Here is a 26320-nt window from a genome sequence, read left to right as displayed (position 1 = left end):
ACCTGTATGTTCCTCCCACCCAGGGCATAGTACAAATTCCAGATCACATTGATAGGCAAGTTCTGAAGGGCTAGGGTTGTGGCTCTACTAGAGGGCTTGCCTAGCACACGTGAAGCACTGGGTCCAGTCCTCAGCACCACATTAAAAAGTGTCCATCTACAACTAAAAATGTTTAAAAATAAAAGTTCTGTAGATGTGGTATCATATGCCTGTAATCCCAGCCTTCCAGGAGGCTAAAACAGGCAGATCTCAAATTGGAAGCAGTCTGGGCAATTAAGACTGCACTCGAAAAGCAAGAAGGGCAGATAAGAGTGTCCCCAGGTTCAATACTCAGTACTGGGAGGAAAAAAAATTGTACATAAAGGCATTATTTTATACCTACAACATCTGTTTACAAAGTCATGGCAATTTTGGGAAGCTTTCTTGACCCAACTTCCCTCCTCTGTCACTGTAGCAAGTCTGACATCTCCCAATACTTCATGTTATTTTCAAGTGGGATTGGTCATCAAATTCCAATTTGAAGATGTTGGTTTATGGCAGGGCATGGTGGCATGTAACTCCTTTGCTGGCCAAGGCAGGAGGTTCACAAGTTCCAAACCAGCCTGCGTAACTTAGCAAGACCTTGTCTAAAAACCAAAAGGGCTAGGAATATAACTCAGTAGGCAGAGCACCTGCATAGTAATTGCAAGGCAAGTGTTTGACTTCTAGTAACACAAAAACAGGACAGGGCAAGTTTAGGACAGACCATGTCAGCAGCATGATGCACTGCTGATGACATCGCCGACAGATACAGCACTACACAGAATTGCTAAATATTTAATAAGAATGTCAAATCAAATTTTTATTACTTATTAACTACACAGCAGTGAATTCCTTCCCTCAAAATGAAAAGGAATGCACACACAACTCTTTCTTAAAAGACTCAAGTGCCAAAGGTTATCTTTCAAGTTTTTATTTAAGTGCAACAATCCAGGATGGATTTTAGATCTTGTTAAAGGCAGCCACATCCATGGACTGCACATAGTCCTCAAAAGCGGTGATCTGTTCCTCCAGCATATCTGTTCCAACTTTATCATCTTCAACTACACACTGTATTTGAAGTTTTTTAATACCATATCCCACTGGGACTAGTTTAGCTAAAAAGAACATTAAGAAAAATCTGAAGTTAGAAAAGTCTTGTTAACAGGCACAGGTTGAAAATATGTGCAAATTCCAGATGACAACTTCAAAACGCAAAAATTAAACTTACAGGAACCCCAGACCAAGCCATCCGCTTGAATGCTCCTGACGCACTCCTCTAATTTTGCCATATCAGTCTCATCATCCCAAGGTTTCACATCTAGTAAGATGGAAGACTTGGCAACAAGTGCAGGTTCTAAAAAATAAGAAACAGCATTATTTAAAATCATGTTTCACCCTAGTCGAAATCTCAACTAGTTTTGGAAGGACTACATCCTTAGCCAAACAGAACTAAACAATACATCTTGTGTCTGTCACACATGTGCCCACTTTCTCTTTGGCTAAGAAAGAGGCATTTAATTGTGCAACAGTTTCTTTCCCACAGAGGAATGCCACAACTGCTACCATTAGAACAGCTGCAGACCAGTAGCTGTGGAAGTTTTATGATGAAGAACCTCCGTGGAAGGTTTTGAAACACTGACCTACTCAACAAATGTGGAGGAAATTACTTAAGGGTCAAGCTTTGAAAAAAATCAAATCAATCACATTATCATGAAAAGACAGATATAAATTATAAAATGTCCTACTTTTGGCTTTCTTTGACTCATACTGTGCAAGGCGTTCTTCCCTTAGCTTCTTTGCTTCTTCACTTTCCTGTGAAGAAAAAAAAAAATTTCACGAAGTTGGTTATTACTCTGCTGAAAGCTGCTGGTGGTGATATCATCACAAAAAAAGAACAGTTTTATCAGAAAAAAGCAAATCCATCACGAGCTCAGCCGAAAGATGGTGATTTGATTTTATTCATCATGTAACCAGTAAGAATTTTTTAAAGGCATATAATAAAGCCATGATTTAAATCCAGGTAATTTGGCTACAGCATACAGCATCCATACTTATGGACAAAGGTACACTGCCTACAAATTTTACATAAAAAATGTCATACCTCCTCATCATCAGATCCAAAGAGATCAATGTCATCATCATCTTTGTTATCTGTAGCTCCACTCCCTGTGGTGTCTTCCACATTTGCAGGGCCATACTTGCCCAAAGCTTTCTTCACTCCTGGAAGACTTGGGAAAAAAAAAAAAAAAATTCAATTCAACCATTACTAGGTTGGTATAATGTCCTTTTCCACGACTATGTGGGATTTTGTATTTATCATTGTATATTTTAGGTCCCCTTTGTACTAAGAATTCACCTTTTATACATTTAACCCTACCAGGGAATTGAACCCATGACCTTGAGCATGGTAACCAAATGCTGTCAATGAGCTGCAACTGCAGGGCCCCCTTTTAAATTTTGAGACAGGGTCTTGGGAGGTTGCCCAGACTAGCCTCCACCTATGAACCTCCTGCCACAGTCTCCTGAGTAGCTATAATTACAGACTGTGCTCCTGAGCCCAGTTAGAATTTACACTTCAACACACTCCCAGGTAAATAACTTTTGTATGTCCAACTCCTCACCCAACAAACATTAGTACCATGTGAGACATTATATTCAATACTCACTATGATTTACTCTTTCAGTATCAACATTTCTGTTTGAGATTTCATTAAGTATGCTCAGTTCCATTCTTAGTGAACTGGAGTCCACTTCCCCATACTTCCACCCTTGTTGGTAGTTTCAGAAGAATGGCCAAGGACTGAATGAATGAGCCACCCTCTCACCCCATCGGTGGCCCCCCCAGGTCAGGGTCGAAGCACATTGGCAGGGCAGTGTGGGGAAAAGTTGAATTGCTGTTGTCCATGTTCTACCTGTTCTGTGAAAAAATGGAGGACTTCAGTCTCTTGGCCTTCTAAGGTCACAAACAATTTTAGCTTACAACATCCCAACAGGGCTAAAGTAGCCTGGGTCCACTTTTGTCATGTGAAAATCCTGATTAAGCTTAGAAAGCAGTTTTATTCTTCAGGTAGATACAAAGACACTTTTACCTGGCCTTTTCCTTTTCATAAGACTTGATGTGATTATACCAACGTAGGGCATGGCACAAGTCCGCAGGCGGTGGGCCAGAGACTGCTTCAAATACTGCCACATCTGCTTGTGATGGCACATACCTGCCAAAGATTTTTTTAAAAATTATACGTCCTTAAAAGACACAAACATCATAAGATTACACACCTATATCCGTCAACCTAATTACTAGGAACTCGCCCATTTTTTACTGGGATAAGTTGCTTGACTATTTTCAATTATAAGCTACTTAAGATCAGAGACCATCTGCTTGCTTCAACCACTCTATCCTAAGGAATACCTACCACTTAGGTTGATCTCAAAGACTGTGCTCTATCTACAGGCTAACACTTTCTAACTAAGTAAGGAGATTTAAAAAAAAAAAACAAACAAACAAACTGGTTGAATCATGTAAGTGGAAACAAAACACATTTTGACCTTTACCCCCTCGTATCGCCCTCCCTAGAGGCGGTGCTCCAGCTGGTCCTGGGGTCTGGCCTCCTTCCCCCCGGCTCATGGGAGGCTGCGCCACGTGGCCCCGGACGCCCGGCAGCAGAAGCTCCCTAGCCGCCCCGCCTCGGCCGGTCCGCTCACCCCTCGATGTAGCTCTTGTCCGCCAGGTAATCATTGAGCACCTGGAGGCCGGCGGGGCTTTTCAGGTCTCCGAAACCCATGGCCTCGTCTGTATTCGGTAGCTGGATAGCAGCGGAGGAAAAGAGCGCAAGAGGTCGGCGCCCAGCGCTAAAAGAGAGAAAAGGGCCCGGGCCGGCCGGAAATTTCCTTATATAGAGATGGAGGCGTTTCCCTCCGCTGCACCCGGCTGAAGGTTAAAGGTCAAAGTACGTTACTATTCTCATTATTCCACGTAAAAACTGAGGGTTCTGAAGTTCTGAACTAAACGGTCCACAAATCGTTCGCGGATCTTTCGGTGTTTTTGAAACTAAATGAACAGAAAAGGGCATTTCTTAAATTCGTACCTATACGGCTTCCGAAGTCTACAGGAACCGCCCCTTGAAGCGCCGGAGATGACCGAAGGCGCTCGGTCTCGAGGTTCCGGCTACTTCCGGCGGAACTGCAGGTCCAAGTTGTCCGCCCCGCCTCTCACCAGCCCTTCGTCAGGTTGACGGGAATTGCCGAACTCAACCTAAATGTGAAATTGTCGAATCAGGGCTTCTGGTCCCTCCTGGCTTTCCGTTCACCAGTCCCAGCTGACAGAATTAGCCGAGACCGCCATATTGAATAAGTTGCCGGGTCTCGGAGGGGTCAGTGTGGGCCCGACACTCCAGCAGAGCAGCTTCGGCGGCTCCACGGAGAAGGTGAGGTAGTGTTCAGGTGAGAAGGCTGCGAGGTCTCAGTCAGGGTTTAACTTTTTGACGGGACCGCTTCATTTGGCTCAGGCGACTCATTTTCCTTTGCCCTTGACTGGGCACCGCCTCCCGCTCTGCCGCCTTGGGAACCCCTGAGAGCCGGCAGGTGAGAGCTGTTAACCTTGGTTTCTGGTTCCATGGAGCAGAGAGGAGGAGGATCAGGAGACCCTCTGGCACGCTGACCTGAATGCGGGCTTTTGAGCGACCTTCCTCTGCAGGGAAAAACAGGACATTGCCCTGTCAGGAGTAGATCGTTTTGTCCTCGGTAAAGGACCTGGGTCACAGGTGTTTTAGGCCTAAAGGCTTAAACATTTCCCCCAAATTTCCATATGCTGCACCTGGAAGAGTACGTGATTGCTTAGTCGCTATTTCTTTGGCAACTGTTAAGCCTGTGAAGGTTGTTTTGTTTTGTCCACTGACCACATTGGGTAGCACTTTTTAATCCTTTCCCTGACGGGGAAACTGACAAAGAACTTCGCAAGAGTAAGGGTACCGCTCTCGCACTTGAAAACACAGCTCTAACGCGTATGCTGTAAGGTCATGATCAGACACAGCTCTGTTCACCCATGCACTGGGAATGTAGAAAATGTAACGTGAATTGTTTGTAATGAATAAACATCAAGTTCCTTTTTATTTTAGAAAATTTTTCTTTTCATTGAGTTGTGAATCATTACATTGAGTGTTATAGGCCGTGAGAGCACCAGTACTTTTTAATTCCAGGAAAATGGCCTCAAATTTTCAGCCAGCGATTGGAGAATTAATTCATTTATTAAATATTTACTGAACATAGGCTATAAACCAGAAATTAGGCCATTAAGAACAATGAAATGGGAAATATGGCTGGGAAATTTTAGATAGGCTGATAAGGAGAGCCTGAGAAAAGTCCTTTCAGCTGAAGTTGGAAGAATGGGGAGGGACCAGAAAGATCTGAGGGAAAAGCCTTTCAGTCTGCCACTAGGAGGGAGGGCAGGTATAGAAGAATGTGAAAGCTAGGAAACCTGCCAAGAGGATATTGGAATTGTGCAGGCAAAAGGGGATGGTGACTTGGAATAGGGTAATATTTTGGAGGGAGAGAATTGGATGGGTACAGAATACATGGTGGAAAGGGTGGAGGATTATAGTCCTTATGTGGAAAAGTATCCAGTCTAGTTTTAGAAGTGATTTGTCATTAACATTTTCCAACTAATGTTTAGTTGTCCTCTGTGTCTGCAGATTCCACATCTGCAGGTTCTCCATCTTCATATTCAACCAACTTTGGATCAAAAGTATTCAGGAAAAAAAATTTGGAAAATTTGAAAAAGCAAAACTTGAATTTATTATACACTGAGCACTAAGCTGCATCTATAATGAAGTGATGTGTAGTCTGCTGCCATTTCACAGATCTTTAGTCTGTCTCCATAACTCATTTGTTTGAGCATTTTTCACCTAAAAATGACTTCATCTTATCCACGAACTCCAGTTAGGCCTCTAAAAGGATGACTATAGTTAATTTCATTCCTACCTGGTAGATAAATATGTTTAACGCACATACAGAAGTGTTGCAAATCTGTATTTCTTATTTTGGAGCTAGGCAGTGTTCCATTTGTTGCTGAATGTTCAACAGATAGACTAATTCACACTACTTTTATATTGTGTTACTCTGATTCAGCAAATTCAGGTTTACTTTTATATGCCATCAGTCGTTTTTAGTAGGACAGATGCTACTCATTTAGGAACTTGGTCATAAAACCATTTGGTCACTTTTTGTAAAGGCACAGTGTTAGGGCTTCAAAAAAGGGGAAGATCAAATTCCTTATCCTCAAAGAGCTTATAGTCTAGTGGGTAATAAAATTGATAGCTGACCTGCAGCTAAGTAAATAGAATAATAATAGTATATACACATACACAGTGGGTGTTGGTAGTAAAGGAGCACAAAGGAAGAGTACTTCAGAACTGATTGTCAGTGCCCAATATAGCCTTAATTCAGCTTTCACTGGCAGTTATTGAGCTCCTAGTAATTGCACATTGCCTAGGAAGTATTGTTCTTTGGTTCTGTACATGAAGAACCAGAAACTGAGTTACCAAAAATTACTGGAATGTAACAGATATGCACATTTATTATAGAATTTATGAATTAATGTGACTGATGAATTAGTGAAATTAATGAGGTCTGAATGAAATTTCCTATTATACATCATCTATGATAAGTTTGCAAAATTTTTGCTTAAAACTTATGTATGTGTTCTGTTTTCTTATAGTATTACTGCAACCATTGAAACTCTTACTGTTCAGGTATTTTTGTTGATACACTATAAACACAATTTTTATTTTAATAAATTTACACTTTCCAAATGAAAAATGATGGATTTAAATCCTTTACCCATGTGATCACGTGACTAAACAAAGTTCGTTGAGTATCTCATATGATCAAACGAGTACAAAAAAAGAACTAAAAGAGTGCCAGGTAACTTTTCTGTTTGCCTATGTATGTCTTTATTCAAATGGTAATATTTATGTTATCCATTCCCATTTATTTTGGTAATTCAGTAAAACTTAGGGCCGCATGTCAACTTTAGCACTATTTATTTTGTTTTATTTTGGTGTTGAAGATTTAACCCTGGGCACTTTGCCACTGATTTACATTCCCAGCACTTTTTATTTTTTTTATTTTGAGACAGGGTCTTGCTAAGTTGCTAGGGCCTTGCTCAGTTGCTAAGGCCAGCCTTGAACTTGCAATCCTCCTGTTTTAGTCTCCTGAGTCTTTGGGATTAAAAGCATGCACCACTATGCCCAGCAACTTCAGTACTGTTGACATTTGGGTAACTGTTCTTGGGGACTGTCCTGTGCATTATAGGATGCTTAGCAGCACCATGCCCTCTCCCCACTAGATGTCAGTAGCTTCTTCCCAGTTGTGAAAACAAATGTCTCCAGATCACATAGCCAAATATTCCCTGGAAGCAAAATCGTCCTGAGTTGAGAACCACTGTTTTAAAGCTTACTGTGATCAGCCTTGGGGATAGGTAATGAAGATAGAGATTCAAGGAGTTCATCATACAATGAGAGTTGAACAAGCATGTAAACATATAATCACAAATCTGTAATATAAATGTACTGCTTAGCACTGGAAACAGCTCTAAGACACATAGAAGACTTGCTTGTGAACTCTCAGCATATTTCAGGAGCATTTAGGAGGTGACTACACTTAGAACATATACATGATACAATGGATACTGGTAGGAAAGGCAGAAAGGCTTTATTTTACGCAGCTATTAATGTTAAATTCAGTCACGTAGTTTACTTTACTATAGTGATTTAAATTTCATCTTTTCTTTATGGTTATAAAATAGCAAAACTGCCCTTTCCATAGTATTAGAAAGTCCAAACTTAGAGCTGGGCATGGTGGCACATGCCTGTAATCCTAGCAACTCAGGAAAACATAAACAGGACTAGGGATGTAGCTCAGTAGTAAAACACCCCTGAATTTAATCCCTGCTACCAAAAAAACAAAAAAAGCCCAAATTTATACATTAGCTACTCCTTAGCTGATTGACATTGTACAAATCAGTTAAAGTGAGATTATTATCTGTAGAATTTGAGGGAAGCCAAGTGCAGTGGCACATGTCTATAATCCCAGCAGCTGTGGTGTGACTGAGGCAGAAGAATGGTGAGTTCAAAGGCAGCCTCAGCAACTTAGCATCGAGGCCTGTCTCTAAATAAAATGTAAAAAAGGCTTCAGGTATGCTCAGTGGTTAAGCAGCCCTGGGCTTAAACCCCAATACAAAAAAAAATATCGCACTTGAGGAAAAATATCAGGACTTATAAATGTTTAATGGCATTATGTATGTGAAGTACTATAAAACAGAACTAAAAAGTTTATAATTAGGTGGTTTTTTTCCCTTATATTAATGTAACTCTGCTTTATTTGTAGCAACATGTTACGGATACCTGTTAGAAGGGCCTTAGTAGGCCTTTCCAAGTCTCCTAAAGGATATGGTGAGTTATATATATATATATTTTTTTACATTTGTGTATATTAGATTTTATCTTTGTAAAAATTGGTCTAAATCCTATACCATAATATATTTTAAATAAAAATAGAGACAATGCTCACTTCGGCAGCACATATACTAAAATTGGAACAAGACAGAGATTAGCATGGCCCTGTGCAAGGATGACATGCAAATTTTTGAATTGTTCTATACTTTTCTCCATGTATATATATATATAATATGTCAGAATACACTCTGCTGTCATTATATCTCAAAAGGGCAAATTAAAAAATAAAGACAAATGATCTAAGTTGACAATAATTTTCAAAATAAAACTTTGGCTGGATGTGGTGGTGCAAGCCTATAATTCCAGCAGCTTTGGGAGGCTGAAGCAGAAGGATCACAAATTCAAAACCAGCCTCAGCAACTTAGTGAGTTCCTATGCAAGTCATCAAGACCCCTTCTCTAAATAAGATAGAGAAAAAGGGACTGGAGTTGTGACTCAGTGATTAAGCACCTGTGGGTTCTATCCTTTGTACCAAAAATAAATTTAAAAATTAGTATGTAAAAGTAAATGATCATACTTCGATATTCAGGCTTGAAAAATTGTTTTTTCTTACTTAATATTAAAAGTTTATGTCTAGAGAAATAAGAAGTATGAAATGAAGAGACATTTTTAAATGCAGTGTTATATATGTGATGTTAATTTGTTTTTCACCTCCTTGTTTTGATGGTCAGTTCGAACCACTGCCACAGCAGCAAGCAACTTGATTGAAGTGTTCGTTGATGGTCAATCTGTCATGGTGGAACCGGGAACTACTGTCCTGCAAGTAGGCATATATTCCGATTCTTTATTTTTGTGAGTGTATGTGTTCTTTGATTTTTAAAAAAAATTGGTTTATTTCCTTTATATGTTTATTCTAAAAAAAAAAAAACCTACAGATAACATTATATGACACTAGGTGGATTTGCAGTTGTGACATTTCAAAGTAAAGTATCATTTATATGTGTTTGACATTCTTAGTGAACTATGGTAGTTCTTTTATTTCACTTCTGTCTTCCAAATGCTACCCATTAAGAAATTTGAATTCCTCTAAAAAATAAACTGTTGGATATTATAGATAAGTGGGAAAATGTAACCTTAGTTTGTTGTGGGCCTGCTTGATCCTTTTAACTTTCATGTAAATTTTTTCTATTTTAATAATTTCTAAGATTGTGTCCTATAAAGCAGGTATGTAGATGGTAGTATGTTCTTGAATTCATGCCTTAAATATCTAATCTTCCAACTTCCCCCAGAAATATAACAGAGTTGGTCATGGATAAGTGATGCTTCATTCCATCTGCAGGTCAGCACAGAGCTAAATGTTCACTGTTTATTTCAGCAGTCATTTCTAGACTATCTGGCATAGATACATAAGCACTAAATATGTAACAAAAATATGTTCAAGGTGCAATGGAAAGTATTTTGTCATAGAATAGGTGGTAGCAGAAAGAGATGTCAGAGGCATCTCACATGATCCCTGAGGAAGTTTTAAGAGATGAATAGATATGTTTATATGTGAATAAGGCTAATATACTTTTCCTATGGAAAAATAATTAAGGCAAATAGTTTGTGTATTTAAGAAGATTCAAATATTTTGGTATTGATAAAACATGAGGTATATGTAAAAGATGAGATAGCAGAAAACCAAGTTATGAGAAAGGGAAGGCCTAGTCATGAAATAAAACACTTGCTGATCAAAAGAGCTAGTGGTTGAACCCTTTGGAAATTTTGGTGGTTAGTAAACAGTGTGGCAATGACTGTAAAAGATGATAGTTTGGAGAATAGCAAAACCAAGAGTGGGAAAAGGAAAAAAATATCTTGTATTTGTGAAGCAATAAATTTTACAAAATTTAAAATAGATAGTAGCAGTGGAATTGAAAACAAGAAGGATTTTTCAAGGGATAATAAGACACAGGTAAACAGGCCTTTAGATTTAATGGAGAGCAGGAATTTGGTGGGGCAGGGGTTAAAAGATTGGAGTGAGAGCAGAGGATAGAAGAACTAGCTGTGGAGGATATGTGAACATGTTTATAGACTAAAGAAGAAGGAACTTGCCTAGAAGGAAGGGTGATAATTGGTAGAGTGAGGCTAATCCCACTTACTTGACTTAATGAAACTGAGAAGAGCTTCAGCCAGAGTGAGGATGTGAGTCCTGGGTTGGGTGTATATGGAGCCAAAGACAGAACTAGATAATAGCCAGCTAGATGATGTGAGAGGTGTCTCTAATCCAAAGGAAGGAAGTAAAGAGTAAGTCCATATATGAAACTACCAGAACAGAGTTTGAAGGGGGAACCTTTCAGACAGTGCTTCAGAGCAGATGTGGAAAATGAAGCCTTTAACACTGTTTGAGAATACTTTATCCAGTTTCTCTTTCATATAAGATGAAGGTATGATGGGGGTCCTTAGATCTCCAGGGGTAGCTTCAGAGCTAACAGGGGTGCAAATCAAGAACCAAAAAGGAGAGAATCAGAAACTGATATAAGAATGGGTGAAGATACAGATATTTATGGATATAAATAATAAAATGGCCTCTCCTACCCCTTCTGTTTCAACAAGAACAGCAATGAAGTCAGATTATTTTAATGCTAATTTTTTGGGGGGTGGGTACGGATTGAGTGCAGGGGTGCTTAACCACTGAACCACATCCTCAGCCCTTTTTATTTTTTATTTTGAGACAGGGTCTCGCTAAGTTGCTAAGGTTGGCTTTGAACTTGTGACTTCTAACTTGATCCTCCCAAGTCACTGGATCACAAATGTGTACCACCATGCCCGGATCTAATGCAAATTTTTTAAAAAATTTTGTCTTATAGGCTTGTGAGAAGGTTGGCATGCAGATCCCTCGATTCTGTTATCATGAAAGATTGTCTGTCGCTGGAAACTGCAGGATGTGTCTTGTTGAAATTGAGAAAGCTCCTAAGGTACTTAATTCCTGTAATTCCACACCATGCTGTAAAAGGCAGAAAACATTAAATCTTGCAGCAAACTTTGTTTAGAGTCAGTACAGTAGGGAGGAAAACCTAGTCCTGTTTACTTATTATCTATAAATTCAGTGTTTTGTGGGGGTACAATTGACTTTGTTTTGAAATTGGAAATACATTGATAGAAGGGCTTTATCAATCTAAGTGCCACGTAATGGTAACAGGTCTAGAAATTAAATGTAATTTTATACAGTATTTTTCAAATGGCTGTAAGGTACACAACCAGGATGTGGAATTGCCAGGTAGCACATTTAAAGTGGTTATGTGGTATCTTCACTCAAGAGAAGGGATGCAGTGAAAAGATTCACTTTTTGTGGGAAGGGAGGTATCAGGGATTAAACTCAGGGGCACTTGGCCACTGAGCCACATCCCTAGCCCTATTTTGTATTTTATTTAGAGACAGGGTCTCACCGAGTTGCTTAGTACCTTGCCATTCCTGAGGCTGGCTTTGAACTCTCCATCTTCCTGCCTTAGCCTTCCAAGCCTCTGGGATTATAGGTGTGCACCACCACACCCGGCAAGAGGTTCACTTTGAGTAGTTCAGTTGCATTTTGATGTGTACAACTTTAGTAGCACCTGCAAATAAAAGCATTGTTCTATGATGATCTGTTTCACAGCAGAATTAAAAAATTGCATCAACTATTAGAATATGCCTAAGAAGTAGTGTCTGGTTTTGTTTTGCTATTTAAAAAAAAATATGAGAGTAGGTGCTTTAAAATCTTTATAAAGAGTTTATTTAGCTCACAGTTTGAGTGCTGAAAGTCCAAGATCAGGCAGCCCTCTCTGGCTGGCCTTTGGTGAGAGGGCCTCTGGCAGCTTCATAACATGGCAAAAGAAGAAGAAAGAGACAAGAGTGGGGGCCAGTCTTGCTTTTTATAATAACACACTCTCACTAGACCTAATCTGCTCCTATGAGACCTAACCTTGGAGACCAGCATTTATTTGTTGGGATTCTATAACTTTCTTTAGGCTCTACCTCTTAAGAGGTCCCTCTATCTTTCAATATCTTTAGACTGAGGACCAAGCTTCCAGCACCTAAACCTTTGGAGGATAAACCATATCTAAATCATAGCAATGTCTTAATTGTTTATAGGAGGAACGTGAAGTGCCAGATTATTCATACATATTATAACAATGAAAAGTTGAAAACTTCTGTTTTTGCTTGTTTTTAAATGTATAATTTAATACTCATTTAATGTTTGGTATAGTAAGTTGTTTATAAGTATAAATAAATATAGATATGAATTTTTCCATTGAAATTCCAGGTTGTAGCTGCTTGTGCTATGCCAGTAATGAAGGGTTGGAATATCCTGACAAACTCAGAAAAATCTAAGAAAGCCAGGTACTTTGTTGTTACTAATGTAGTAGACTTTCTTAACATATCTAAATCCCCGTTGACTAGAAATTTAACATCAAACTCTAAAGAAGTTGGTGTGCTTGGCTTGTAAAAGCAATGAAAATGAGTACATAGTACAAGGAAGTCAAGTCAGGGATTTATGGTATTGACTTTAAAATGGAATCATCATTTAAAACCCTTGTTTAGTAATCTGCTCAACTTATGATGAAAAATAGTCTAGACTTAATTTATCTAAGATTATTTCAGTTATTTATTATTAGCTGCTCTAGAAATGTTTTTTGTTTGTTTTGTTTTATTTTTTCTTGTGCTAGGGATTAAACTCAAAACATTGTGCATGCTAGGCATGTGCTTTACCACTGAGCTATACCATAATTTTGTTATATATTATTAAAAGTCATAATTTCCTAGGTTCTCTAATGATATTCAATACTCTTATAAACAGTTTTCAAATTGTGTTTAGTACTTCCAGAATGATAGTTACATTGGCATTTCTTATAATAAATGTAAAATCAATACTTTCTACTTCCTGTATAAAAAAAGTTTTATCGTGAAGATTATTTAAGTAGCCTACAAGTAAACCATTCTGAGTGCTAATTATTTATAACATTTTTAAAAATTTGTTCTTTTTAGATATGTGACAGTAGAGTGTATTTTGACATAATTTCATTTATGTGTTACCATTTTTCTTACAGAGAAGGTGTGATGGAGTTCTTATTAGCCAATCACCCATTGGACTGTCCTATTTGTGACCAGGGAGGTGAATGTGATCTGCAGGTATTTAGTAGTTTTTTTTTAAATCTTTTTTATTATCTCAAGCTATAATTTTATTTGTAGCGTTAGATTAATTCTTTCGTAATCTGCTTAAGGACCAGTCAATGATGTTTGGAAGTGATAGAAGCCGATTTTTAGAGGGTAAACGGGCTGTGGAGGACAAAAACATCGGACCATTGGTAAAGACCATCATGACTAGATGCATACAGTGTACTCGATGCATCAGGTAATTTTCTTCTTTCTTCTGTAATATTATTGTAAACATGTTTAATATTCACAAAATTTGGTGAAATAACAATGGAAAGGATGGCGACTTTTGTTTGGTGGGAGAAGAGGGCTTTTGTTTTTAATATTTTCTAATATGCCAATAAATGGGCTGGGTTTGGTGGCACACGCCTGTAATCCCAGCAACTCGGGAGGCTGATGCAGGAGTATTGAAAGTTCAAAGCCAGCCTTAGCAACTGCAAGGTGTTAAGCAACTTAGTGAGACCCTGTCTTTAAATAAAATACAAAATAGGTGTGGGGATGTGGCATAGTGGTTGAGTACCCAAGTTTAATCCCTGGTACCAAAAAAAAAAAAAAAAAAAAAAAAAAAGCCAATAAATGAGTAAATTATTCACTTTCAATTAATATCAACTTAAGTTGGATTTAAAAAGTTAAATTTAACTGAGCATGTGGTACACACCTGTAATCCCAACTGCTTGGAAGGCTGAGGCAGGAGGATCACAAATTTGAGGCTAGCCTGGACGACCTATCAAAACCCTGTCTCATAATAAAAAATTTTTAAAAAATTACTCAGGGGGCTGGGGAGATAGCTCAGTCGGTAGAGTGCTTGCCTTGTAAGCACAAGGCCCTGGGTTCGATCCCCAGCACCCAAAAAAAAAAAAAAAAAAAAAAAATTACTCAGGATGTAACTCAGTGTAGAGTGCCCGTGGGTTCAATCCCCAGTACTACAAGAAAAACAAAGTAAAACGGTTAAATAAAAATTAAACCCTACAAGCATTCATTCTGTGATTACTCATCGAATTGTATGCATAGGATTTGTAGTTTTCTATTTGTGTATTTTATCTCAAGCGCAAATGTTTATTGAGTTTTTATTCAAGGACTGTTTTTATTCCACTGAAAATATGGCTTTTTAGTGTTTTGAAAATCATTTTTTTTGTGACCATTAGCAAGAAATATTTCTGTTAAAATTTGACAGCGTATTTTTATCTTACAGGTTTGCAAGTGAGATTGCAGGAGTAGATGATTTGGGAACAACAGGCAGAGGAAATGATATGCAAGTTGGCACATATATTGAAAAAATGTTCATGTCTGAATTATCTGGGAATATCATTGATATCTGCCCTGTAGGTGCCCTAACCTCTAAGCCCTATGCCTTTACTGCGCGACCTTGGGAAACAAGGTATTCATCTTTGTTTTTTGACAATTGTTTTTTTTTTTTAATTTTACTTTACTACTATTCAAAGAATGTTCAGTGTCATTTTCTTCCTGAGTTTTACTTGTTTTGTTTGCCAAGTTTTTAGTAGTTTTAAGTAAAATCATTTTATTAGAATATAAGTAATTATATTGAAGAATAGGATGAACCTGTATAAATTGTCACTTTCTTAAATATTAATTCTGAAGCACTTAACTACAAAATTATTTTCATATGTTCTTCCAAGGTGTAAAATAGTCTTGATATTTTAAATTTATAATCTATTATTGTATATTGTTTTCAACCATATGAAAATGTCATATTTTATTTAACCAGTTCCTGTTGTTATATATTTAGCTCATTTGCATCTCTTTAATTATAAATCTGTGGAAAACATTGCTATTCTGATTATTTTGATAAAACCAAGAAATGGAGTAGAACAGGTGAGAATATTTTTAAGGTTCTTGAAATGTATAAAAAAAATTCCCTCTAGTTTTTATTGCTGTTTATGACTAGGGATTAAACCTGCAGACATTTTACCACTAAGTTATATCCCATATCCTTTTTATTTTTATTTTGAGATAGGGTCTTGCAAGTTGCCAAGTGGGGGGGTGCCTCAAAATTGTGATCCTCGTGCTTCACCCTCCCAAGTTACTGGGATTACAGGCATGTACTCCTGTACCTGTCTTATTTTAAAGTTTATATTTTTCAACTCCACCTCCAGAATTTCTGTGTTCATTTATTTGTTGTCACTTAAACAAATAGTGTCCTACTGGGCAGAAATCACAATTTCACAAGTTCAAGGCTGACCCAGGGAAGTTGATGAGAATTTGTCTCAAATTTTTAAAAAAGGGCTGGGTATATAGCTCAGTGTAGAATGTTCATCTAACGTACATGAAACTCTGGATTCATTCCTGGTTCCACAAAATAGTAATGACAATAGTAATAATTTCTCTTCTTACTGGGAATCTCTTAATTTGTAGTTCTCATACTTCCCCTTTACTTTTTTACATGGTTTGCTTTGAATTTATTTTAATATTTATTTTTAAGTGAAATTTCTTAGAAATTGCCTATGTCTACATAGCTTAGTAGTCAGATGATTGTGCTCAAACAATGAGCCAATAAGACTTTCATCCTCTGCTAGTGGGTGGATAGAGGACCGTATTCCAAGTTCAGGCCATTTTCAAGTCTGATCATCTATGATAGTCAACTTTCTGTTCCTGTAACAAACATCTGAGATTATCAACTTAAAAAGAGTATAAAAGTTTGTAGGTTTCAGTCCATAGTTGGTTAGCCACATTGCTTCTAGGCCTATGATAAAACACATCTTGTCAGGATGTGTTCCCATTAGACACCACCTCCGAAAAGTTACACTACTGCCCAACAGCACCAAGAGTTAGGAACCAAACTTTTAACACATGGGCCTTTTGGTGCAGAGGGACTTTCCAGATCCAAACCACAGCGCACCAACTTTTACTTTCTCTTGAGCACTTTGAGTCTCAGTGTTGTCCAGCAGTGTTTAAACAGTATGGCCCTTTCTGGTGTCAGTGCTTGCCCCAAATATGACTACAACCTCAGCCTAGTACACCCTTGATGCTCCTGAGCTGTAGTGACCTCCAAGATACCATATTTACAGGCAAGTTTGCCCATTGCTCCAAATTGTATAGGTTGCCTTCATCTACAGCACAAAATCTCACATCTTCACCCTATCCCACCCTGGAAGAACTTCCAGATGGTGAAGAGGGGGCTAGGAGTTGCACCAAATTAGACCACCACACATTTTTGCTGTTCTTACTCAAAGCAAAGCAGTTTTTCATGCATTAAAGCATCTCACACTGTTGTATGCTTTTGGTAGATGCCTTTGGTTGTATGCCTTTGCTGAAATGGTGTTTTTTATCAATTTTGTCTAGCTTTTGTTTTGCTTTTTAGAAGGTTAAATATGTTGAGCTCTTTAATTGGCCATAGTCAGAAATTCTGCCCTTCTTGTTATTTATTCTGATGCTCACATTGCCTCAGATTTAGCTAGTTGAAGCCCTTTCAAATTGGCTTCTGTGTCAGATAATAGGTTCAAAAGGCTTCATTATCACATTAAGAATATATGTGATGTGTTCAAATATGGGGATACTTTATTATTGCAATTCCTCAGAGCTTACTTTCTTTAGAAACTTAGATGGTATCGTACAAAAAAAATGTTTTTTGTAAAGCCAGATAACAAAAATTGTTCTTATTCTCAGAATGACATAGTAAATATATTCTCAGAATATATTTTATTTTCTCAGAAAGACAGAATCTATTGATGTAATGGATGCAGTTGGAAGTAATATTGTGGTTAGCACAAGAACTGGAGAGGTGATGAGAATTTTGCCACGAATGCATGAGGACATCAATGAAGAATGGATCTCTGATAAAACCAGGTATGTGCCATTTTGTTTTCCTTAACTTCTACAATTGATTTAAAAGAAATTTTCTGATAATTTAATTTCTTATGAAAATATTTGTATTTGCAAATCAGATTATGAATTTATACACTATTGAAATCTGAGCTTTTATGTAGAGAATGGGACAAAACTGACATTAATAGTCCTAGGTCTATTGCTGACTTTTGTGGGAACCTGGAGAAAAATCATTTTCCCTCCCACATGGAGAAAGTGAAGTGAACTAAAATAGTTTTTCAAGGTATTGTTCTTTGGAGAAAAGAAAAGCTAAATATAGAAGTTTGCACAATGTAATTTTGATAAACTATCTAGAGGTACTGTAGTTTTATAAATAATGATTTGACTTTTTCGCTATTGTATTTTGTCATATTGTAAGTTTAAGATTGTTCAGCTACTTGAAAATACAAGAAATCAAATCTTTTTAAATAATATTTTAGGTTTAAGTGATGTTCATAAAATTATCTACTAATTCCTCTCCAAAAATAGAATAGTTATTTGTTTCCAAGTATTTATTATTATTTTTGACACTTTAACCTATCTTGTATTTAAAAAACATTTCTTGTAGATTTTAAACTTGAAAATGATGTTTGCTTGTTCAGCAGGATTCTACAAACAGTGTGATTTCTGTTGTCTAGATTTGCCTATGATGGGCTAAAACGTCAAAGACTTACTGAGCCGATGGTCAGAAATGAAAAGGGACTTTTAAGCTATACCTCCTGGGAAGATGCACTCTCTCGTGTAGCTGGAATGGTAAAATATTGAAATAGAGAATAAATAGTATGTGATTTTTAAGAAACATTTTTGCCAGAGGGGAGATGTGTGTCTTCCCTTCCATTCTTGTTACCAAGATTATAATTAATCTCCTGTCATTTAATGGTTTCTGAAAGCCATGTGCCAGATGTTATGCTAGATGTGAGATACCAGTGACACATGATCTCTACCTTCCACAATGTTATAGTAGAAAAATATGCATAATTAGGAAATTATCATATGCTGCTGTAGGTAGTTGTACCAGGACTGATATGAGACAGAGCACATGGGGAGGGAGGCCTAACAGAAATAGCATATCAAGGTGCCTTCCTAAAAAATGAAATGATGTCATGTGCAGGAAAGTGGATGGAACCTGAGAACATTATGTTAAGTGAAAATTAACCAAACTCAGAAGGTCAGGGGTCATATGTTTTCTCTCATATGTAGAAGCTAGAGAGGAAAAAGGGAAAGAAAGGTGTTAGAGGGATCTCATAAAAATTGAAGGGAGATCAGTAGAGTAGAGGAAAGAGGGACCAGAGGGAGGGAATAGGGAAGAGAAAGGGGAACTAGTGGGGAATGATATTGACTAAATTATATTGTTATGTGCATGTATGAATATGTGACAACAAATCCCATTATGTACATCTATAATGTACCATTAAAAAAATAAGGGGAAAAATACCTTCCTAGAGAAGGTGATTCTTTTGAGTAAAGTCAAAGAATGAATATGAATCGAAGAGTAGATACAGTGCAAAAATGGAAGGGCTGGGGCATAACTCAGTGGTATTGAGCATGCTTCTTGTGCACAAAGCCCTAAATTTAATTCCCAACCCCAAAGTTAAAGAAAAAAAAAGGTAGAGGGAATGGTTTTCTGGTCAGAGAAAGCAACATAGACAGAAGCCTAGAAGGAATGGCAGATAATTTAGAACATGTTGCTCCACAGTCTTCATTCTCCAGACCTCATTTTAAAGCCCCTTTGTTCCAAAACATAAAACAAACAACTTCTATTTAAGCTGGTGTTTTTAGGCTTGGCCCCTCATATACCTCTGCTGCTCCTCATGTTTAAATAAATTAATAATTAGTGCAGAACTTTTTAGTCAGAAGCTTGTTACTTTTTTTGTATTTGAAAATGATTGTTAGGCTGGAGTTGCAGCTCAATGGTAGAGCACTTGCCTAGCACGTGTGAGGCACTGGGTTCAATTCTCAACACCACATATAAATAAATGAATAAAATAAGGGTCTACCAACAACGAAAAAAAAAAAAAAAGAAAATGGTTGTTGTTTTATTCTCTAAATAATTGTGGTCTTCGCTGACTGTAGGTTTCCTGGTGATATCCTTTCTATCCATTTTTAGTTGCAGAGTTTTCAAGGCAAGGATGTGGCAGCAGTTGCAGGTGGCTTGGTGGATGCTGAAGCCCTAGTAGCTCTGAAAGATTTGCTTAATAGAGTGGACTCTGAAACCTTATGCACTGAAGAGGTCTTTCCCACTGCTGGAGCTGGGTGAGAAATATGAAGCTATGTCCAGGCTCTCATTTTCCATTTTACTAAAATTCATGTATAACAAACCATTTTTATAGTATCCGTGACCTACTAATGGATTCTTCACAATCTCCACAAATTTATTTTCACATATAGACCAAAGTCAGATCAAGAGCTATGGGAAATAGCAGATTCCAGTTATTAATAAATATTAGAAACTTTAATTTAGAATAAATCTGGAATTTTTTTTTGTCTGACAGTGCCATAAGATTGATGATGTAAGAATATTCCATGGTCTTTTCAGCATGTATTTGCTTTAAAGTAAACTTGAATTTTATCTTTCATATTTCTAGCACAGATTTGCGTTCCAATTATCTTCTTAATACTACAATTGCTGGTGTGGAAGAGGCAGATGTGGTCCTTCTGGTTGGTACAAATCCACGTTTTGAAGCACCACTATTTAATGCTAGAATTCGAAAGAGGTGAGTAATAATATTTATTCATGGTTTTAAAAATATTATATTTTTCTGGTTTTTATATGAAACATGGTATTTTAGTTGATTCCTAATAAATGTTAGTTGTAATGAGACTCCAAAAGATAATTGCAGAGTAATTTCTAACAGGTTCATCTTCCCTGTGATCACCAGCACCACTGATCTTTTTATTTGTTTTGTTAGCTATTTTGAAATAATTTCAAGACACTTAAAATGGTCTTTGTATGTCTGATGTTTTTAAAAATTTCTAACCCAGATTAAGTGAAGTTAATAATTTGCCATATTTGTTTTATGGTGCTCTTTCTCTTTATGTATATATGAATATAATTTCTAAATCATCCATAGATAAGTTGTAAACATAATGTGCTGAGTACCTCATTGTAAATTCCTTAAATATAAGGGACATTCTTTTTCTTTTTTCTTTTTTCTTAAGATGTTGATAGACCTTTATTTTATTCATTTATTTTTTATGTGGTGCTGAGAATTGAACCCATTGCCTCACATATGCTAGGCAAGTGCTCTACCACTGAGCCACAACTCCAATCCCAAGGGCATTCTCTTAATGAAGAAATTTAGCATTGATATGAAATTGTTACTTAATCCACTGTTTATATTCAAATTTCACAAAATTTTCCATAATCACTTTTATAACAATTTTATTTTTCCCATGAAGCATCCACTCAGTAGCAGTGGAACATTGCAGTTGGTGTCATTACCCTTCAGACCCTTTTGTTTTTTACTTCTTTTGAAGAACATAGGCCATGGAATGGAGATGTTACTCAGTGATATAGTATGCATAAGGCCATAGGTTTAATTCCCCAACACCACAAGAAAAAAAGAACACAAGCCAGTTATTTTGTAGAATATTTCCTCATCCCCATCTTTTTAACTTTATATCTTAGAGATGTATAAATAGGAAACCATATTGTCTAAACTGGGAAACTGTTGAGAGTAAAAGAGGGAGTACTAATTACTTCAGGATAACAGGTAAAAATTATCTTAACAGTATGTGGTCACTGCATTTATAGTTCTCTTTGAAGCAAGAAGCTGCATAATTCACTACCATATGGAATAAATTCAAATGACATAGTTTATTTTCATAAACTATATTTAAATGTTCTTAATGAACAATTAAGAAATAATTGAGGGGCTGGAGTTGTGGCTCAGTAGTAGCGTACTTGCCTGACATTTGTGAAGTCCTGGGTTTGATACTCAGCACCACATATAAATAAATAAAATAGAAGATCCATTGACAACTAAAAAAAAAAAAAAGAAAAGAAATAGTTGACCCTGCCATGTAAATACTGCAGAACAAAAACTACAGATCAATTATTTTAAAATTAATTTTTGTTCATAGTTGACATAGTTAGCATTCCTACATACCATATTAATGCATTGAATTGCCTTGGCATGTATTTTTGTAGAATTCCATTTTGAAAAGTATATCATAAATTTTATCTGTTAAGGTTAAATGTTCTGTGAGTTTGTGCTTTTAACATCTTCTAATTGTAAATAGAGGTAGGACTCATTAATAATGAGACCAAAGGCTTTGCTTAACTTCTCTCTCTAAAAACAGTATTGTTTTTATTTCAGCTGGCTTCATAATGACTTGAAAGTAGCCCTTATAGGTAGTCCAGTGGACCTCACTTACCGATATGACCACCTGGGAGACTCCCCTAAAATTCTGCAAGACATTGCTTCTGGTAGCCACTCATTCAGCCAGGTGCTCTCATATATGTTCGTTTTTGTTATTGTTTTTGTAATAAAAATGTGATTATTGTTAAAATGTGTTGCAGTACAGAGAAGAACATGGAAGAAAGTAAAGCATGGCACTAGGGATGTAACTCAGTTGTAGAGCGCTTGCCTAGCATGTGTGAGGCCCTGGGTTTAATCCCCAGCACTGCCAGAAAGAAAGAAAAACATTATCCAGAGACCTCCTCCCCACCCACAAAAAGATATTGATGAAACATCATAATCATTGCTCTGAGAGGGCTAGATGGATGAATAGATGAGCAACAAAAATCAGATCATAGTGTACTTGCTATCTTTATTTACCAGGGTTTAATGTCTTTGAAATTATCTGGAGAAAATTGAAGGAAAACCCTATCAAACTTTCAGCTTCAAATCATTCTTTACTATAAGAATGGGTGTGCACAGGGTCTCCCTAGGTTTCTTACAGCCTTCACTAAGTTGCTGAGGCTGGCTTCCAACCTGTGATCCTCCTGTTTTGGCCTCCTGAGCCACTGGGATTACAGGCATGCACCACCATGCCCAGCTATCATTGCTTTATAGGACATGGTAGGCCTTCAGTCTGAAGATCATAGTTCTTTTTATTTTAAGCTTTTTGTGACCTTATGTGTGATGGCGGTTTGAAAAGTAAGAAGTTTTTGTTTCTCACATAACCATGGATCTGAAGGTAAGCACTTGGAAGGTTATGCAAGGATATCATCAAGGAGGAGCCTTCCTCCTTTGCTCTAAGCATTGTATTTGCTCACTTGAGTGTTTGTGTGTAAGCCTCACCTCATGCATGGTTCAAAGATGGTTGCTTGAGTTATACTTTTTGCTTACAAAAAGGTGAAATGCAGAAAAACAAAGCACCACATCCAAACATTTGTTTGGAATAGGAAAAAATATGATTAAAAGATCAAGAATATTTAAAAGTATTCAATTAAAAGTTTTCCTCTCTAGTTCTCACTTCCATGTGGTACTTGATTAGTGTTTTTAGGATAACTTTTTTTTCTTGTAGATATTTCAGTATATTTTCCATTAATTAGTTCTGTTCTTTTCATTAGAAACTTTTTTTTTTTTTTTTTTTTGGATACTGATGAGTGAACCCAGGGGCACTTTACCACTGAGCTACAATCCCCCAGCCCTTTTAATTGTTATTATTTTATCCTGAAACAGGGTCTCACAAAATTTCTGAGTCTGACCTTGAACTTGGCAATCCTCCTGCCTCAAACCCCTGAGTCACTGGGATTACAGGCGTGTGCCACCATGCACAGCTGAGCTCGTGTTTTTTTTTTTTAAACTGAGGAATAGTTGGTGTTCGTTTTTCTGAGGCTATTAAAAACTATTGCTTGGGACTGGGGTTGCGGCTCAGTGGTAGCACGCTCGCCTTGCATGCATAGGCCCTGGGTTCAATCCTCAGCACCACATAAAAATAAGGGTATTGTCCACCTACAAATTAAAAATTTAAAAAGCAAAACAAAACAAAAAACAACTATTGCTTTCAGCAAAATCAGGTAGTGCTCACCTGTAATCACAGCCTCTCAGAAAGCTAAGACCAGCCTGGACAATTTTGTAAGACCCTATCTCAAAATAAAATTAAAAGTGCCGGGTTTGATCCCAGTACCAAAATAGAACAAAACAAAAACAAATTAAAAACAACTACTTTGGGGCTGGGAGTTATAACTCAGTGATAGAGTGCTTGCCTAGCACAGGTGAGGCACTGAGTTTGATCCTCAGTACATTAAAGAAATAAAACAAAGATATTGTGTCCATCACAACTAAAAACATATTTTTTTAATATTTCTCTGAATTCTTAATGTTTCTTTGGAAAATTCATTTTATAATGTAAGTGCTCCTCTTTATGGTATTTAGGTGTAAGCCTCATACTGATTCTTTGATTTCAGCCAGCTATTTAAGAATGATACAGAAAGCCAAGATAGCACATACCTATAATCCCAGCTACTCAGGAGGCTGAGGCAGGAGGTTGGAAGGTTTAAGGCCACTCTGGGCAATTTAGCAAGACCCTGGGTCAAGGTAAAAAAAAAAAAAATTAAAAGGCCTGGGAATGTAGCTCAGTGGTAAAGCACTCCTAGGTTCAGTTCCTAGTACCTCAAAAAAAAAAAAAAGAGAATGGGGATGAGAGTGAACTACATATTCTTTACATTTTATTTGTCCTGTCTTTTGGGATATTCTATATTCTTAATTTTTGGCATTCAGAGTTACTGTGGTATAAAGCAAAACCCTTGAAATTTTAGGTATTCTGCATTGTGATCTAGTGATCATTGCTTTCCCTGCCTCCTCCTCCTCTATCTGGACACAGCAGATATGGTACTTAGTATGGTTTCTTCTGTTCTTTAGTACTATCTGAACCTATATAGAGATATTTCCCAGTTTTTCCTGGGACCTGTCCATCTTCATTCTGACCAAACGAAATTTAGCTTGGATTTTCATTCCTGGTGCTTACTTGTATAAAATCTGTTTTATCTGATATTCATTCAGCTGTTTCACAGTAGCATTGCCTTTTGATTAAACTAAATATGTTTTTGTTTTATTTTGTTTTATTTTGTTTGGTACTGGGGATTGAACCCAGGGATATTTAACCATTGAGCAACATCTACAGCTCTTTTTATATTTTATTTAGAGAAAGGTTCTCACCGAGTTTCTTAGGTCCTCACTTAGTTGCTGAGTCTGGTTTTGAACTTGCAATCCTCCTGCCTCTGGAGCTGCTAGGATTACAGATGTGCGCCAGCTAAATATGGTTGTTACTTATGTCTGTATGTTGACTAGCAAATCAGAGACATTCTTCATGTTAGAATTAAACTTTGGACAACATATTTGCAATGCATATGTGGTTAGTAAGTTTAAAATCTAAGTTCTTTTTTTTTTTTTTTTTTTTTTTAATAGGTCTTAAAGGAAGCTAAAAAACCAATGGTGGTTTTAGGCAGTTCTGCACTGCAAAGGAACGATGGGGCAGCAATTCTTGCAACTGTCTCTAGCATTGCACAAAAGATTCGAGTGACTAGTGGTGTTACTGGAGATTGGAAAGTTATGAATATTCTCCATAGGTTTGTTGAGTAATTATTTTACATACTATAAAATCCAAGTAATTTTATGAAAATGTGTTCCTGATATTTTGTCACATTCAGATATATAAACAACATTGAGCAGCCTTATCCCCATTACAGAAGTAAAATATCAACCATTATTATCTGAGTAAGGAGAACCCAAGATAATAACTAATATATGGCTAGGCATGGTGCCATACCAGTAATTCCAGCTATTGGGAGGCTGAGGCAGGAGGATTGGTAAGTTCAAGGCTATTCTCTGTAACTTAGTGAGACCCTGTCTCAAATTTTTAAAAGGTAACAAAAAGGGGGTGGGGGTGTAGTTCAGTGCTTGTTGAGCATGTTCCAGGCCCTGGGTTCAATACCCAGTACTGCAAAAAGGAAAAAAGAAAAAAACGTGTGGGAAAACAAGAGAATATTTTAAAATTTATATCATATTTGCTACACCTTGGTTCAAAAACTGCAACAAATCCTCCGACTTTGATAAAAATGTATAACATGAGAATTGCTGAAAAGTTTTTTTCCAATAGTGTCCATAATGCAGGTTTATTTTAGAAGAGTTGGAAAGAGAAGAAATTGTGCAAAAATGGAAGTGATCCTTATTCCACAATATGTAGAAAATTACCATTGTTATTTCAGTGCCTTTTTGGTTTTTTTTTTTTTTTTCTGTGTAAGTTTTATAGTTGAAATCATACTGTGAGTACAATTTTGTGTCCTGATTTTAATTGGTTTTTATTACCAAATAAGAATTTCCTCCTACCTCCTATGATTAGAAATTCTTTATAAATGTGTGTGTGTGTGTGTGTGTGTGTGTGTGTGTGTGTGTGTAGGTTTTTTTTGTTTTGTTTTGTTTTGTTTTTTGTGGTGCTGGGGATTGAACCCAGGGCCTTGTGCATGCAAGGCAAGCACTCTACCAACTAAGCTATGTCCCCAGTCCATAAATAAAAATTTTAATAGTTACTTAATATCATTTATCACTATAATATTTTTAGCTGTTTCCTTTTTAACAGATACTATTAAAAATACTGAATTTTAACTACTTTTAAATAATGCAGTAAGGGCCTGAAGGCATATATATGTTTAGTGATGATCATTTACCTAGCATTTGTGAGACCCTGGGTTCAATCCCCAGCACCACAAAAAACAAAACAAAACAAAACAAAAAAAACTTTATTTTATAAAATAAAGTTAAATACATAATAATTCAGAGGTAACATAGATATTCTGAACTTTAAATGATTTCCTTAGGATAGTTTTTTGTTTGTTTGTTTGTTTGTTTGTTTTTAATCATGGTACTGGGGATTGAACCGTGGGATGCTCTACCATCAGGCTACACCCC

At 36.9% G+C, this 26320-nt stretch overlaps 2 protein-coding genes and 3 non-coding genes across 7 annotated transcripts in view; 2 read left to right on the top strand and 3 right to left on the bottom strand.

The window, feature by feature from the left end:
- Positions 1–936: 936 nt before the first annotated feature.
- On the bottom strand, positions 937–3891 carry Eef1b2 (eukaryotic translation elongation factor 1 beta 2). Its single transcript, XM_047544317.1, has 6 exons — positions 3724–3891; positions 3111–3233; positions 2123–2249; positions 1767–1833; positions 1250–1375; positions 937–1136 (listed from the first exon to the last, which is right to left on the bottom strand). Exons 1-6 carry the CDS (start codon positions 3801–3803, stop codon positions 982–984), a joined length of 678 nt encoding a protein of 225 aa, XP_047400273.1. The 5' UTR covers positions 3804–3891; the 3' UTR covers positions 937–981.
- LOC124981543 (small nucleolar RNA SNORA41) lies at positions 1485–1617 on the bottom strand. Its single transcript, XR_007108053.1, has one exon. It is a non-coding gene; the product is annotated as a small nucleolar RNA SNORA41 (small nucleolar RNA).
- On the bottom strand, positions 1917–1995 carry LOC124981538 (small nucleolar RNA SNORD51). Its single transcript, XR_007108048.1, has one exon. It is a non-coding gene; the product is annotated as a small nucleolar RNA SNORD51 (small nucleolar RNA).
- A 404-nt stretch (positions 3892–4295) lies between the features above and the next one.
- Positions 4296–26320, top strand: part of Ndufs1 (NADH:ubiquinone oxidoreductase core subunit S1) — a 31862-nt gene continuing 9837 nt past the window's right edge. Inside the window, exons 1-14 of one of the 3 annotated variants that reach the window (XM_047544314.1) lie at positions 4296–4445; positions 8404–8468; positions 9203–9294; positions 11318–11425; positions 12751–12827; positions 13535–13616; positions 13709–13839; positions 14833–15018; positions 17310–17444; positions 18101–18215; positions 19570–19715; positions 20048–20176; positions 21782–21911; positions 24821–24981. In XM_047544314.1, the coding sequence (XP_047400270.1) occupies positions 8408–8468; positions 9203–9294; positions 11318–11425; positions 12751–12827; positions 13535–13616; positions 13709–13839; positions 14833–15018; positions 17310–17444; positions 18101–18215; positions 19570–19715; positions 20048–20176; positions 21782–21911; positions 24821–24981 (1553 nt within the window). In that variant the 5' untranslated portion in view covers positions 4296–4445; positions 8404–8407. The other 2 variants (XM_047544315.1, XM_047544316.1) reach the window with 2 other exon arrangements.
- On the top strand, positions 8579–8681 carry LOC124981476 (U6 spliceosomal RNA). The gene has a single exon (XR_007108000.1). It is a non-coding gene; the product is annotated as a U6 spliceosomal RNA (small nuclear RNA).

This window comes from Sciurus carolinensis, chromosome 3 (assembly GCF_902686445.1).
Source record: "Sciurus carolinensis chromosome 3, mSciCar1.2, whole genome shotgun sequence".
Lineage (NCBI taxonomy): Eukaryota > Metazoa > Chordata > Mammalia > Rodentia > Sciuridae > Sciurus > Sciurus carolinensis.
The sequence above is the reverse complement of the archived record's forward strand: the minus strand, read 5'-3'. Positions and strand labels throughout refer to the sequence as shown.